We start from the raw sequence: 15,382 nt of genomic DNA, 5'->3' as shown, positions 1-15,382 counted from the left end.
GTGTGCAAAGCTGTCATCAAGGCAAAGGGTGGTGACGTTGAAGAATCTTAAATATAACATATGTAAGTTTAACACTTCTTATTTCATAGTTTTGATGTCTTCGCTATTACTCTATAATGTAGAAAATAGTAAAAATAAAGAAAAACCCTGGAATGAGTAGGTGTGTCCAAACATTTGACTGGTACTGTATATATCTATATATATTAAAAAATGGATGTAGCAACTACAGATTGTCCCTTTAAGTCTATCAAAAGTGTGCGAGTTTGAGCATGTGTCCATTAGGTCTATGGATGTTTTTCTTATCAGCATGATAAAACAATGGTTTCAAAAACAATGATTGATAGGCAGCTTAAACTTCTTGAATTCAACCATTATTGGGTTCAAACACACATTTAGATTTGTGAACAGCCATCCACAACAACCACAATCCGTATAGCGCAAATAACTAAAAGAGAGAGCAGCAGTGTGATTCACATCAATGCGGTATGTCGATATCATAATAAGTGATATCCGTATCGCCGTAGACAACACCACTGGTGTTATCCTTACCTCCAAGCGTTTATTCAAGTTGGATAATCTTTGGATGCCGACAGCAGTCGCACCATTGGAAGACATAGCTTGGGCTGTATCCTACAAAAGCCTATTCCTGCTCTTTTCCTCGATCCATCAAACACATTTGGTGTGTCATCATAGCGGTCTCTGATTTATGGTCAGACTCGCTCAGGTGGAACCAACTTAAACTTTCCCGTTTTTTCAATGCTGATTTGAATGTCATTGGAGAAAACATAGTGTCAAAGATTTTTTTCCTCAAACATCCGTTCTGAATTTAAAAGTAATCCTCGAAGTAATCATCTAGTTTTTCAAAAAGTATCTGTAATCTGATTACAATGTTTTTTCTGGTAACGTAGTGGATTACAGTTTTACATGTTTTACATTACATGTTTTATATTACATGTTATCCGTTACTCCCCAACCATGGTTAAAACATTGAACTAATCCTTTCCCAACCCTGCCATGCAGTTTCCCTCTCGTTATCGCCATCTAGTGTTTATCCAATGAGCTGCTCCCTCTGTAGTATGTCACCTGTATCATCACTGGGAGAAGCAAGCTTAATCACCAAAAATGTAGCGATTTATATTTATTTAATGAAAATAGTATTTATCAAAATTCTATGGAAATGCACCGGGGAAGAAAAAAAAATCTCTATATATACAGTGCATTAGGAAAGTATTCAGACCCCTTGACTTTTTCAACATTTTGTAATGTTACAGCCTTATTCTAAAATGTATTCAATTGTTTTTTCCCCCTCATCAATCTACACACAATACCCCATAATGACGAAACAAAAACAAGTTTTTAGAAATGTTAGCTAATTTATCCAACAACAAAAAAACGGAAATATCATCTTTACATAAGTATTCAGACCCTTTACTCAATACTTTTTGAAGCGCCTTTGGCAGCGATTACAGCCTTGTGTCTTCTTGGGTATGACACTACAAGCTTGGCACACCTGTATTTGGGGAGTTTCTTCCATTCCTCTCTGCAGATCCTCTCAAGCTCTGTCAGGTTGGATGGGGAGCGTCGCTGCACAGCTATGTTCAGGTCTCTCCAGAAATGTTTGATCGGGTTCAAGTCCGGGCTGTGGCTGGGTCACTCAAGGACATTCAGAGACTTGTCCCGATGCCACTCCTGTGTTGTCTTGACTGTGTGCTTAGGGTCGTTGTCCTGTTGGAAGGTGAATCTTCTCCCCAGTCTGAGGTCCCGAGCGCTCTGGAGCAGATTTTTATCAAAGATCTCTCTGTACTTTGCTCCGGTCATCCTTTCCTCGATCCTGACTAGTCTCCCAGTCCCTGGCACTAAAAAACATCCCCACAGCATGATCCTGCCACCACCATGCTTCACTGGAGGGATGGTGCCAGGTTCCCTCCAGACATGACGCTTGGCATTCTCGCAAAGAGTTCAATCTTGGTTTCATCAGACCAGAGAATCTTGTTTCTCATGGTCTGAGTACTTTAGGTGTCTTTTTGCAAACTCCAAGTGGGCTATCATATGCCTTTTACTGAGGAGTGCCTTCCGTCTGGCCACTCTACCGTAAAGGCCTGATTGGTGGAGTGCTGCAGTGATGGTTGTCCTTCTGGAAGGTTCTCCCACCTCCACAGAGGAACTCTGGAGCTCTGTCAGAGTGACCATTGGGTTCTTGGTCACCTCCCTTCCCTCTCGATTGCTCAGTTTGGCCAGATCTAGGAAGTGTTGGTGGTTCCAAACTTCTTCTATTTAATAATGATGGAGGCCACTGTGTTCCTGGGGATCTTAAATGCTGCAGGCATTTTTTGTACCCTTCCCCAGATATGTTTCTTGACATAATCCTGTAAAAAATAAAAAGTACAGTGGGGGGAAAAGTATTTGATCCCCTGCTGATTTTGTACGTTTGCCCACTGACAAAGAAAGGATCAGTCTATAATTTTAATGGTAGGTTTATTTGAACAGTGAGAGACAGAATAACAACAAAAGTATCCAGAAAAACGCATGTCAAAAATGTTATAAATTGATTAGCATTTTAATGAGGGAAATAAGTATTTGACCCCCTCTCAATCAGAAAGATTTCTGGCTCACAGGTGTCTTTTATACAGATAACGAGCTGAGATTAGGAGCACACTCTTAAAGGGAGTGCTCCTAACCGCAGCTCGTTACCTGTAAAAAAGACACCTGTCCACAGAAGCAATCAATCAATCAGATTCCAAACTCTCCACCATGGCCAAGACCAAAGAGCTCTCCAAGGATGTCAGGGACAAGATTGTAGACCTACACAAGGCTGGAATGGGCTACAAGACCATCGCCAAGCAGCTTGGTGAGAAGGTGACAACATTTGGTGCGATTATTCGCAAATGGAAGAAACACAAAAGAACTGTCAATATCCCTCGGCCTGGGGCTCCATGCAAGATCTCACCTCGTGGAGTTGCAATGATCATGAGAACGGTGAGGAATCAGCCCAGAACTACACGGGAGGATCTTGTCAATGATTTCAAGGCAGCTGGGACCATAGTCACCAAGAAAACAATTGGTAACACACTACGCCGTGAAGGACTGAAATCCTGCAGCGCCCGCAAGGTCCCCCTGCTCAAGAAAACCTACACATGCCCGTCTGAAGTTTGCCAATGAACATCTAAATGACTCAGAGGACAACTGGTGAAAGGGTTGTGGTCAGATGAGACCAAAATGGAGCTCTTTGGCATCAACTCAACTCGCCGTGTTTGGAGGAGGAGGAATGCTGCCTATGACCCCAAGAATACCATCCCCACCGTCAAACATGGAGGTGGAAACATTATGCTTTGGGGGTGTTTTTCTGTTAAGGGGACAGGACAACTTCACCGCATCAAAGGGACGATGGACGGGGCCATGTACCGTCAAATCTTGGGTGAGAACCTCCTTCCCTCAGCCAGGGCATTGAAAATGGGTCGTGGATGGGTATTTCAGCATGACAATGACCCAAATCACACGGCCAAGGCAACAAAGGAGTGGCTCAAGAAGAAGCACATTAAGGTCCTGGAGTGGCCTAGCCAGTCTCCAGGCCTTAATTCCATAGAAAATATGTGAAGGGAGCTGAAGGTTCGAGTTTCCAAACGTCAGCCTCGAAACCTTAATGACTTGGAGAAGATCTGCAAAGAGGAGTGGGACAAAATCCCTCCTGAGATGTGTGCAAACCTGGTGGCCAACTACAAGAAACGTCTGACCTCTGTGATTGCCAACAAGAGTTTTGCCACCAAGTACTACGTCATGTTTTGCAGAGGGGTCAAATACTTATTTCCCTCATTAAAATGCTAATCATTTTATAACATTTTTGACATGCGTATTTCTGGATTTTTTTGGTTGTTATTCTGTCTCTCACGGTTCAAATAAACCTACCATTAAAATTATAGATTGATAATTTCTTTGTAAGTGAGCAAACGTACAAAATCAGCAGGGGATGAAATACTTTTTCCCCCCACTGTATTTAACCTTTAACTGTATGACACAATGGGGGCCACTGTCAACTGTGGGACCGTATATAGACAGGTGTGTGCCTTTCCAAATCATGTCCAATCAATTGAATTTACCACAGGTGGACTCCAATCAAGTTGAAGAAACATCTCAAGGATAATCAATGGAAACAGGATGCACCTGAGCACAATTTCGAGTCTCATAGCAAAGGGTCTGGCTACTTATGTAAATACAGTATTTCTGATTTTTATTTTTAATAAATCAGCAAAAATGTCTAAAACAATTTTTTCACTTTGTCATTACGGGGTATTGTGTTTAGATTGATGAGGGGAAAATGTTATTTTATACGTTGTAGAATAAGGCTTAAACGTAACAAAATGTGGAAAAAGTCAAGGTGTCTGAATAATTTCCGAATGCACTGTATATCTCTCTCTCACACACACACCACAGTTCCAAATGTCAGAATCTTTGGTCGGCCACTAAAAGATTCCTCTCGCCAAATGTCTCACCTTCAGTTCAAAATGTGTTCTCACCTCACGGGTCACTGACTAACCTCTCTCTCTCTCTCTCAGCGTGTGTGTGTGTGTGCATGTGTGTGCTCGCGTGTTTGTTTGTATGTGTGTGTGTGATGCTTCTCAGGGTGCTGACAGAGTGTGTGATGATTGAATCGCAGGTCAGTATTAAACCTCCAGGCATAACATGTGAGTAATGTAACATGTTTCCCACTGTGACACTCTGGGTGGGGAGAAAACTACTTTAATGACCTGTTTGTTTTACATGAACTCACACACAGGAGAGGTAACACACACACACACGCACACACACACGCACGCACGCATGCATGCCTGTCTGGTTGAGTCTCCATCACTCACTGCTTTAGGGTGGTAAAATGCAATAACAGTCATAGAAGCATACATATATACACACACACACACACACACACACACACACACACACACACACACACACACACACACACACACACACACACACACACACACACACACACACACACACAAAATATGCGGTGTGAAATTGGGTCAGCAGTGGAGAGTGGGCTTAATGCCGAGCAGATACGCTCCCTGAAATACATCTGCATATTCATGTGGGTGGCTATCAAAGTACACACACACACATATGCAGATACACGTGTGGGAACACAGACACTCACAGACAATTACACAATCGCACACATGCACACAACCTCATAATCACATGTTTGAGTTACTGTCAGGATCAGAGTGTTTACCTTTCATGGATCTGATTGTTTTTCTAAAACACTGAATGCCTTCAGACGTGTGCCTATGTATGTGTCACCGTATCCTTTGTGGGAGTGATGATAACTGTATTGACAACTGCTTGCGATTGTTCCTGTAGACACTGGGGCATATGCTGTTTGCTCTCTGTGTCACCAGCGTCATTTAAGAACTATTCTCACCCTAAGTCTTCTCAGTCCCACACACATGCTCAAGTCATAAAACAACATTTTACACTCATTCTAATTCTACATATGAAAGAACGAAGAATTGAATCCCACTACACCGGCTCTGACGCTCGTCGGACATGGCAGGGCTTGAAAAATATTACGGACTACAAAGACTCCCAGACGAGCTAAATGCCTTTTATGCTCGCTTTGTGGCAAGCAACACTGAAGCATGCATGAGAGCACCAGCTGTTCCGGACGACTGTGTGATCACGCTCTCTGTAGCCGATGTGAGCAAGACCTTTAAACAGGTCAACATTCACAAAGACGTGGGGCTAAACGGATTACCAGGACGTATACTCAAAGGATGCATGGACCAACTGGCAAGTGTCTTCACTGATATTTTCAACCTCTGCCTGACCGAGTCTGTAATACCTCCATGTTTCAAGCAGACCACCATAGTCCCTGTGCCCAAGAAAGCGAAGGTAACCTGCCTAAATGATTACCGCCCCGTAGCACTCACATCAGTAGTCTTGAAGTGCTTTGAAAGGCTGGTCATGGCTCACATCAACACCATCATGCTGGAAACCCTAGACCCACTCCAATTCACATACAGCCCCAACAGATCCACAGATGATGCAATCTCAATCGCACTCCACACTGCCTTTTCCCACCTGGACAAAAGGAATACCTATGTGAGAATGCTGTTCATTGACTACAGCTCAGCATTCAACACCATATTGCCCACAAAGCTCATCACTAAGATAAGGACCCTGGGACTAAACTCCCTCTGCAACTTGAACCTGAACTTCCTGATGGGCTGCCCCCAGGTTGTAAGGGTAGGCAACAACACATCTGCCACGCTGATCCTCAACACTGGGGCCCATCAGGGGTGCATGCTTAGTCCACTTCTGTACTCCCTGTTCACCCACGACTGCATTGCCAAGCACAACTCCAACACCATCATTAAGTTTGCTGACGACACAACAGTGGTAGGCGGGTACGACAACACCTTTTCCCTCTCAGGAGACTTGGCATGGGTCCCTAGATTCTCTAAAAGTTCTACAGCTGCACCATCAAGAGCATCCTGACTGGTTTGCTCACCGCCTGGTATGGCAACTGCTCGGTATCTGACCGTAAGGCCCTACAGAGGGTAGCGCATACAGCCCAGTACACCACTGGGGCCAAGCTTCATGACACCCAAGACCTATATACTAGGCGGTGTCAGAGGAAAACTACAGTCACCCAAGTCATCGACTGTTCTCTCTGCTACCGCACGGTAAGCGGTACCGGAGTGCCAAGTCTGGGACCAAAATGCTCCTTAACAGCTTCTACCCCCAAGCCATACGACTGCTGAACAATTAATCCACCCGGACTATTTACATTAAGCCCCCTCGCCCCTTTGTTTTTACACTGCTGCTACTTACTGTTTATCATCCATGCATAGTCACGTTACAAATTACCTTGACTAACCTGTACCACCTCACATTGACTCGGTACCGGTACCCCCTATATATAGCCTCGTTATTGTTATGTATTTTCTTAACTCTATTTCTTGAACTGCATTGTTGGTTAAGGGCTTGTAAGTAAGCATTTCACAGTAAGGTCTACACCTGTTGTATTCGGGTGCATGTGACAAACGGGATTTGATTTGAAATTGATTCCAGTGTCTTTCTTCCCTCTCTGTCGCTCTCCATCTCCCTTTCCCTTTTCTCTCCTTCTTTTCGATCTCCAGGTGACAGTCTTCGAGGAATAATATACCCATCCCTTGAATGACTATTTAATCAAACTAACAACAAGGAAGTCAGTAAGTCCTTAGAAAGTGAAACACTAACATTTCAGTAAAACCACAAAGTAAAGACAATGACATATAATTAAACCATCCCATCCAGAGGTAGCAGACTGAAAAACAGAGACAGAGAAAGACGGTGAGGCTTCCCTGAGGATAAACATGTCAAACCATGTAGTTGGCGTTTCTGACTTTCTCTCTGACAAATGAAGAACCATTTTCTCTGACGAAGCGTTTTAGTGCTTATTTGCTGAAAGTGGGTGGAAACTGCATTTGTGCCGACGTGAGAAACAGTGAGAGGGTAACAAAGGAAACAGAGCCAGTGAGCAGATTGTTATGAAGCCCCATGGGGGTAAAGGGAGGGCAGACTTTTGAAGAGAGAGACAGTGTGTTGAGCCGAGTAAAAGTATGCAGGCTTGTGTGCGTGTATCCTTGTGTGTGCTTGAGTATGTGCTTCGTGTGTGTGTGTGTGTGTGTGTGTGTGTGTGTGTGTGCGTGGACTTCCCTGTTTGTGTGCGCGATCGCCTGTGTGTGTGTGTGTGTAGGGGGTTTGGGGACTCTCACAGTGAGACCTGGGCGTATGATTTATTTCAGAATACTAATGTCTCTTTGATCTCCCTCTGCTTAAAACAACCCCCTGCTGGGATCACACGCACATCATTGTTGTGTCCCTCTCAATTCACTAAGCAGGCCACATTTATGCACTTACACTCGCAGGGAAGTACAGACGCAAGCGCGTGCACACACACACACACACATACACACACTCCAGGGTGTCTAATCTACTTTAACTTTAATCGAATCCGTAGAGATCCAATTACAAAGATAGAGGGATATTTGTTTTTCGGTGAGCATCCTAAAAGACTAATTAAATGTTCATGTAAAGATGACATTATTTGATACAACACAAAATGTATTTTCATTTTCATAATTGCTCTTTGTTGTATCAATCTGTTTGAAGTTGGGTCCTATAATTCTAAGAAAGTGTTTCCACTGGTCCTTAAATTAGGTGTGTGGGTTGTTTTCTGTCCTCTAACTACAGGGTTAGGCCACACGTTTCTTATAATGCACATCTTGGTATATATTTCTTACACACACACACACAACCACACCTTGGTTATGTGGATACCCTGTAAATAAATCTCTAGGAGGGTGACCAGTAAAACTTGTCCTTTCAGCCAGCAGTAAAACTCGTCCATGCAGGGTTGCCTCTGGCGTTTGGTATGATGATGGCGCCACCTCATGGACGAAAACACTCACACACTCTTTTCCTCCGAATTGAAATGTCGCTGATCTGTCTCGATCACTCGGGAAATAGCCTAGATGAGCGCATTTAAAACGCGGCAATGGTAAAATGTAAAATGATCATGTGTTTTCTTTTCACAACTTGAGAGAATCCAGTGAGTAGACTCTTTCATTCCTATTTTGTTAGGGAAAAACATTGTCAGAAGCGGGATTCGAACCCGCGCCTCCATTCGGAGACCAGAATACCCCTTTACCCAGGAAGGATTTTCACCTTGAGTCTGGCGCCTTAGACCGCTCGGCCATCCTGACAACTGTACTTTAATAAGTTTCTTATAGCTTTTAGTATTATGTGACCTAAAGTCTGACTTGTATAGGTGAGTATTGCTATGTAGGTAAGCTACATGTTGGATTTATGTAGGCAAGGCAGTTAGGGTACTAATAATGTATGGCCTTAGCCTATAGTTATAGATACATCTTTAGATTTTCTAATTCATAATTTCGATTATTTTACCTGTATTGTCGTTATCACTTTAATAAATCATATTTGGGCTATACAGACAGTTTCGCTGTTTCAGGACAGACCGACGGCAGCTGGAAAAGTCTAGCTAGCTTACTACAATCCCCATACTGCACTGACAGAAAATGGGCGGGGTTCGATTCGAGACAAACGCGGAAACTTGACATCACGGATGATACGCACTTTTGTTTCTTTGTTGACCTTTTCTTATATGGTGTTCCAGAGATATAGTCGGCATACTCTTCCGTTTGTTTTAAGATCTAGCTCTTCTTTATGTTGGTGTTTGTTTTAATTTTTACATGGTACACGAAGAGTTGAGCGCTCGTCTGAACGATGGCGGGTATAAGAACTGGCTCAAAGCGGGGTACTGTCTCCTCAAACTGCGGGAGGGGTTGCACCCTTTCACGGATACTGAGATGAGATCCTTCCACAGAAATCTAGTCACTAGGAACCCAGGTCTGCGGCGGCCGTGTCGGAGCGGGTGCAGATCCAAAGGGAATCAGGTGAGAGTCAAAAGTTGTCTGCTGGCATAATGTCAGTTGAGTTTAACCCCTCCCCAAATAACCTGAATCATTTAAAGAGGAAAATGATTATGGGCTAGCTAGATCATGTGTCAATTTACTCCAGTAGTAGCCTGGACGTTAGGAGTGTATTTATTAGTTCGACAGTTGCAAAGCGGAAAACAAATTCAGGTAGGTCTCTTCCGTTTCGTTCCGTTTGCATCCGATTCTTTTTGTAAAAGAATCGGCGTAATCAATTCGCCCCTGGCTCTCGCGTACTCTTTTCTGATATAATGGTGTTCGCGCTACTTTAATGTGCATGCTGTCGCCAACCGTACTGGTAATGAACTGAAGGAAAAAAAAGTAAAACCATTGCGCAAAGGAATAAGAAAAACAATATCAGACAAAAAATGTAACGCTCTCACTCCAGTCATAGTCCAATCCAATTCACACCACTACACAGGCTGAGGGGCCTGGGAGGGGGATCATCTTCAGTCAGTATTTCAGTTGTTAATTCCTGAATACCCCAAAACTTGAAGCTGCAGATACAATGTTGCCCAGCTTCTTGGACTTTTTTCTTCGTTTGGGAAGTACAATTAATCACTTGTGCAATAAATGCCACAATCGACCTTCACTATCATTGTGTCGGTATCCTTCAACACATGAACAACATTCTGAATCTGAACTGGCTGCTGGGCATCCACTGCCATAGCTTCCTCAGCACCACTCACTCCAACAATTTCCTGCGCCTCCATGTAGGAGACCTGTACAGCCCGGATCTGTGCTCCTTCAAACTCCTTCACCCTAGCAGGGCACTCCAGGAATTCAGCAAGGTGATTTCCACCACAATTGCAACGCCGTAGATCATCACCAATATATTGCTTCTGTTGACACACACTTGATACATGACCATACCTTTTTGCGACACTACAAGGGTTTATTCACAAACACTCTCACTGTGCATCTTATGTATCCCAGCTTCCCATGAATAGGCAGATACTGTTCTTCAAACATCAGTAACACTGATTTTCCTCCTCCTTTCCATCTTCTACACGTTTAGGTGACGTGCTCTACCACTCCTGGAATCTGCTTCGACCATCTTTAGCACTTCCAAGACACTTTCCCACCCTTATTATCCGGCTCTTGTGTTGAGTCAGATTTTCTACTATATTGACAAGATAGTCGAGTGACTGCTCGAACAATGGAAGTCGTTGACCCAAAGGCGGGAAGGCAGCCGGTCTCATCAGTGCTTATCGTGGACAGATTTAGACGGGAGTAAACCCCTCTCGCTTTGCCTCTTCCTCTCTGGTCGAGTGAACAAAATGAGAGTTGGATTCGTGGTCACTAGAGACTACTCCAGTAGAGACCTGTCATGATGCCGTGTGATTGAATGATTCTTTCTCGTATGTGTTCCACAGCTGTACTCTGTGTGTGTGGTGTGTGCAGAGTGGAGGACCGTGATCCTGAGGCACCACACAAACCCCAGGGGGATGGTGAACTGGGGGAATTGCAGACCCCCACTCTGGTACCAGGACCACTGGGAACTGGCCAAGGTAGTGTGTGTGTGTGTGCAAACTAAAATATTACTGATTTATTGGGTCTGTTATCGAAATTGTACTTGGCTTACTTTCATCTGTTATATTAGATAATTGACTACTTCTCTCTCCCCTCTCTCTTTATTTCTTCCTTTGTCTCCCTCAGGCCTACATGCCGCGGGGTCAAGCTGGGGTTAAGGGGGCGGCGCTGTGTGACGCGTCCGCACTGCTCAACCTCCTCAACTTCTGCTCCCACTTCAACTACGTAGACCAGCACTGTGTCAGAGAGGTAAAACAAACACACACAGTATGAACACACATGTCACCTGTGTTTGTGTGTGTGTTATGAACGTGTATGCGTCTCGTCTTAGGTTATCAGGTGTAGGAACGAGCTGATGCACTCCTGTGAGATGCGAGTGTGTGACCAGTGGATGAGGCGCTACCAGGTCAGCATACAGCAGCTCCTACAGCAATTCACACACATACCAGAAGTGGCAACAGCCGGACAACAGATACTAGAGGTGTGTGTGTGTATGTGTTATCAGCTCTCAGATCTGTGTGTTGTATCGCCTCTGATCTATGGAGCGGAAATGCGGTGTGTGTGTTTTTCTGTCCAGATGCTGGCTGTTGATTTGTCGGTGTTAGTTCCTGGTGTGGACCAAGTGGACGGTTCCGTGCCGGAGGGGTTGGAGCCTATCAGCCAATGGGAAATGGACTTACTGAGAGAGAGGCTGCAGGAGCTGCTTACAGACACACAGGTACTTCTAACCACAATTCTAACCATTTAGTTGTCTGACTGATTGACTCTGTCTGTCTGACTGCCTGCTGTATTCTGTAGGACACTGAGGAGTTGCTGAGACTGAGGGATTTCCTCCTGGCCAACAGAGACTTGAGTGACCAGTTCTCCTCTGAACTCCAGACCATCACATCAATGGAGACACAGAGGAGAAGGGGAGGAGGGGCGAGAGAAGGGGGAGGGAATGAAGTGGAGACACCTGAGTAACCAGTTAACCTACTGACTCATCAGAGGAGAGGGGAAGAGAGCAGGAGGAGGAGAGCAGAGGTGAGGACTAAACCAGAAGAGATAGATGACTCTAGTGCCCAAAAGCCAGTTTTGGCATGGGCAGAGCCATTGAGGACTTTCACAATTTAAGTAGTCAACTGGGTGGGACTTCCTATGGGTTAAGGAAGGATCACATGATTCCATTTGGGTCATCAGGAGGGATCAGCCAATGAATTATACTAGTGAGCAAACATTCCATAATTGCAGGTGGCATTAAATCGGCATTGTACCTGTTCAAACAATTCGCTACAGTAGGGCTGGGCTATATGGACAAAATATCATATCATGGTATTTAATAGTTTGAGTAATAAATGTTCTGAATTTGCTTTGTGAGTAGTGTGTGACCCTAGGGTGGCAACACATACATTCTAATTGATTTCAATGGGTCTTTCTCTGTTCTGATTGTTTTTATACTGTTATATTAAACTTCAATCCCAAATAATTTTCATAAATGTCCTGCACTCGTTTGAGATCATTTCCACACTTGCACGATATTGGCAAACATTTTTTTACCAAATGTTGCAATTGTGATTTGACTTGCGATTTAGATCAGAACACTTGGGTGAACTGATGGAATCATGAAAATATAATTATCATAATTCTATAGTTAGAATATGAGTGGACACTTTGAATACAGTGTTTGACATGAAAATGCCAGGGAGGAGTTATTGTGACAGGGTAGCAACCAGTGTATATCAGTGTATCCTACGGGACCCTATAATCTTTGGCTACATTAAATGTTTTTTTTTCATGTAGCGAACATATTCATGCTTCGCCTATTCCTCTTTGATTTAGAAGATACTGTTGCACAAACATGCTTATTTAGGCCTACACCATCACTGGTATCAGGCTGTATAGCCAGCTACATTTGCGCTGTCTCAGTACATTTATTGGCTAGCCAGCTGACTAGCGATTAGCATTAGCGGCTAACACGACTTAGCCACAACTTGCTAAGAAAATAAACTAGCTGTTTACAGATGTAAGAAACACAAACTAATAGTGTAATTATAGAATGCTTGTGGATTTATATTAAGAAGTAAAGTGGAATGTGAACTTCCTAAACTAGACAGGGGGGCAGCTGCTGCACTCCATGCTGGGATAACTTTAGAGGAAATTAACACAGCGATAGCACAATTTACAAACAACAAGGCCCCTGGGCCCGATGGATCTGTCATAGAATTCTATAAGAAGTACTGCTCCAGTCTAGCTCCACTTATGTTGCGAATGTTTAAACGATCCAAAGAAAATGCCAAACTCCCGCATTCACTGTGAGGCTACAATAGCACTGATCTTGAAAAAAACATGATAGAGATTCCATGGAGATGTCGTCTTATCGCCCCGTGTCGTTACTCCCCCAAATAAGGTGTTGACAAAGATATTGGCAAACCGATTGGAAAAATATATATTTCTGACATCATACACCCTGACCAGACAGGTTTTTATCCCAGGCTGACATATATACTACAATTTGAGACGCCTTTTCAACGTAATTATCATGATCATAAAGTTGAGGCAGTGGTAATGGCTCTTGACGCAGAGAAGGCATTTGATCAGATTGAGTGGAAGTATATGATGTCGGTTCTGGAGCATTTTGGGTTTGGAAAGGAATTTATTAATTGGATAAGAATTATTTATGCACACGCAATGGCGTCCGTGGTAACCAATCAGGAAATGTCGCAGTCAATCCGCCTGTTCAAGGGCTGCTGACAGGGGTGCCCTATTTCGCCTGCTCTCTTCGCTATAGCCATGGAACCCCTTGCTACTCGCATTCGGGCATGTGCTGATATAGGTTCTGTTAAAATAAAAGACACGCAGCACAAAATGTCCCTATATGCAGACAATGTTCTTTTGTTTTTATCCAAGCCTAAAACTTCTATTCCCCTTTACTTAACTTGAAAAATACATTTGGCTCCTTCTCTGGCTACAAGAAACTGCCAAAAAAGCGAATTGATGCCGATATCACGGCCTGTGGATATGCAATTTCTGCAATCTACCCCATTTAGATTTTTGGAAAACTCTGCCTATCTCCTTGGTTGGTCATATAAACGCTATTAAAATGGTTGTCCTCCCCAGGTTTCTTTACCTCTTCCAATGTCTACCCAATTTCATACCACAAACCTATTTTAAGAAACTGGATTCAATAGTAATTCAATTTTTATGGGATAACAAGGCAGCCAGAATTTCAAAGAAGCATTTATGCAAGTACAAGATAGAGGGGGGCTTTGGCCTTCCTCACTTTAAACTGTATTATTGGGCTGCTAATCTGAACATTGTGTCTTTCTGGAGGGAAAGTTTACCTGGGATGCAACAGAATGATATGGCTTTTGATTGAGCAGGCCTCCTGTCAACGTTCCTCACTCCCTGGACTTGTTAAAAGTCCATTTGTGAAAAAAAGCCACTTATGACTCTAATCCAGTAATTTGTCATACTCTTAGAATCTGGAAACAGATGAAGAATTTTCTTAACATACATTGACGGCCGATTTGCCTGAATCATGCTTTCCACCCTGCGTTGGATGATATGGTGTTTTCACAGTGGAGGGAGAAGGGGCTCACAACAAATGGTAATTTATACATTGATGGTCAGTTAGCTTCCTTTCAACAATTACAGGGAAAGTTCAACATGCCAACAACACATTTTTTTAGATACCTCCAAATCAGGAATTTCTTAAGGTCACATATCCCACAGTGTGGTGTTAAGACAAATAATCCTACATTAGATAGCATGATCCTTGTCAAACCCCATTCAAAAGGGTCAGTCTCTAGACTGTATGATGTGCTACAGGCCCACATAGAGGTATCCACAGACACTAAAAGGGCTTGGGAACAATAACTTGGTTCAGAAATCTCAGATGAGGACTAGGTAGAAGCTCTCAGGAATATAAACCACAGTTCAGTGAATATCAGACACAACCTTGTACAGTTTAAGGTGATACACAGGTTACGTTACTCAAAAGTGAAACTGCATAAAATATTCCCGGACACCTCACCACTGTGTGATAGGTGCGAGCAGGATGAGGGGACGTTGACCCACTTATTTTGGACACGTCCTAAGTTTCATGCTTACTGGGCTCTCATTTTTGATTACTTATCTAAAGCCTTCGATAGAGTTGTAGCCCCAGACCCATTGATCGCTCTGTTTGGTACAGTTGATGGGAATAACCAGGAGGGGAAGGCTATCTCTCTTTGTACCCTATTAGCCAATTTCCTATTGCAATTTTGGAAATTGGAGACTGTACCTACCTTTGAAATGTGGTTACGGGATTTAGGGAATGTAGTACATATGGAAAAGATACGATACAATTCCTCCAATACAAGTCCATTGTTTTACAA

At 43.4% G+C, this 15,382-nt stretch overlaps 1 protein-coding gene and 1 non-coding gene across 3 annotated transcripts; one reads left to right on the top strand and one right to left on the bottom strand.

Annotated features, from left to right (window-relative positions):
- Nucleotides 1–8,632: 8,632 nt before the first annotated feature.
- On the bottom strand, nt 8,633–8,744 carry trnal-caa (transfer RNA leucine (anticodon CAA)). The gene is made up of 2 exons: nt 8,707–8,744; nt 8,633–8,678 (listed from the first exon to the last, which is right to left on the bottom strand). It is a non-coding gene; the product is annotated as a tRNA-Leu (tRNA).
- A 338-nt stretch (nt 8,745–9,082) lies between these two features.
- LOC106600186 (uncharacterized protein CXorf38 homolog) lies at nt 9,083–12,502 on the top strand. Of its 2 annotated transcripts, none has more exons than XM_014191517.2 (6): nt 9,083–9,455; nt 10,871–11,005; nt 11,154–11,276; nt 11,359–11,433; nt 11,605–11,745; nt 11,826–12,502. In XM_014191517.2, the coding sequence occupies exons 1-6, from the start codon at nt 9,252–9,254 to the stop codon at nt 11,988–11,990; spliced, it is 843 nt and encodes a 280-aa protein (XP_014046992.2). In that variant the 5' UTR covers nt 9,083–9,251; the 3' UTR covers nt 11,991–12,502. The 2 variants fall into 2 exon arrangements, with proteins under 2 accessions (XP_014046992.2, XP_014046988.2); XM_014191513.2 differs by having other exon boundaries at nt 9,084–9,455; nt 11,359–11,508.
- Nucleotides 12,503–15,382: the final 2,880 nt, after the last annotated feature.

The sequence above is a fragment of the Salmo salar genome, chromosome ssa03 (assembly GCF_905237065.1).
Source record: "Salmo salar chromosome ssa03, Ssal_v3.1, whole genome shotgun sequence".
NCBI lineage: Eukaryota > Metazoa > Chordata > Actinopteri > Salmoniformes > Salmonidae > Salmo > Salmo salar.
Note: the sequence above shows the minus strand (reverse complement) of the source record. Positions and strands in the feature narration are given on the sequence as shown.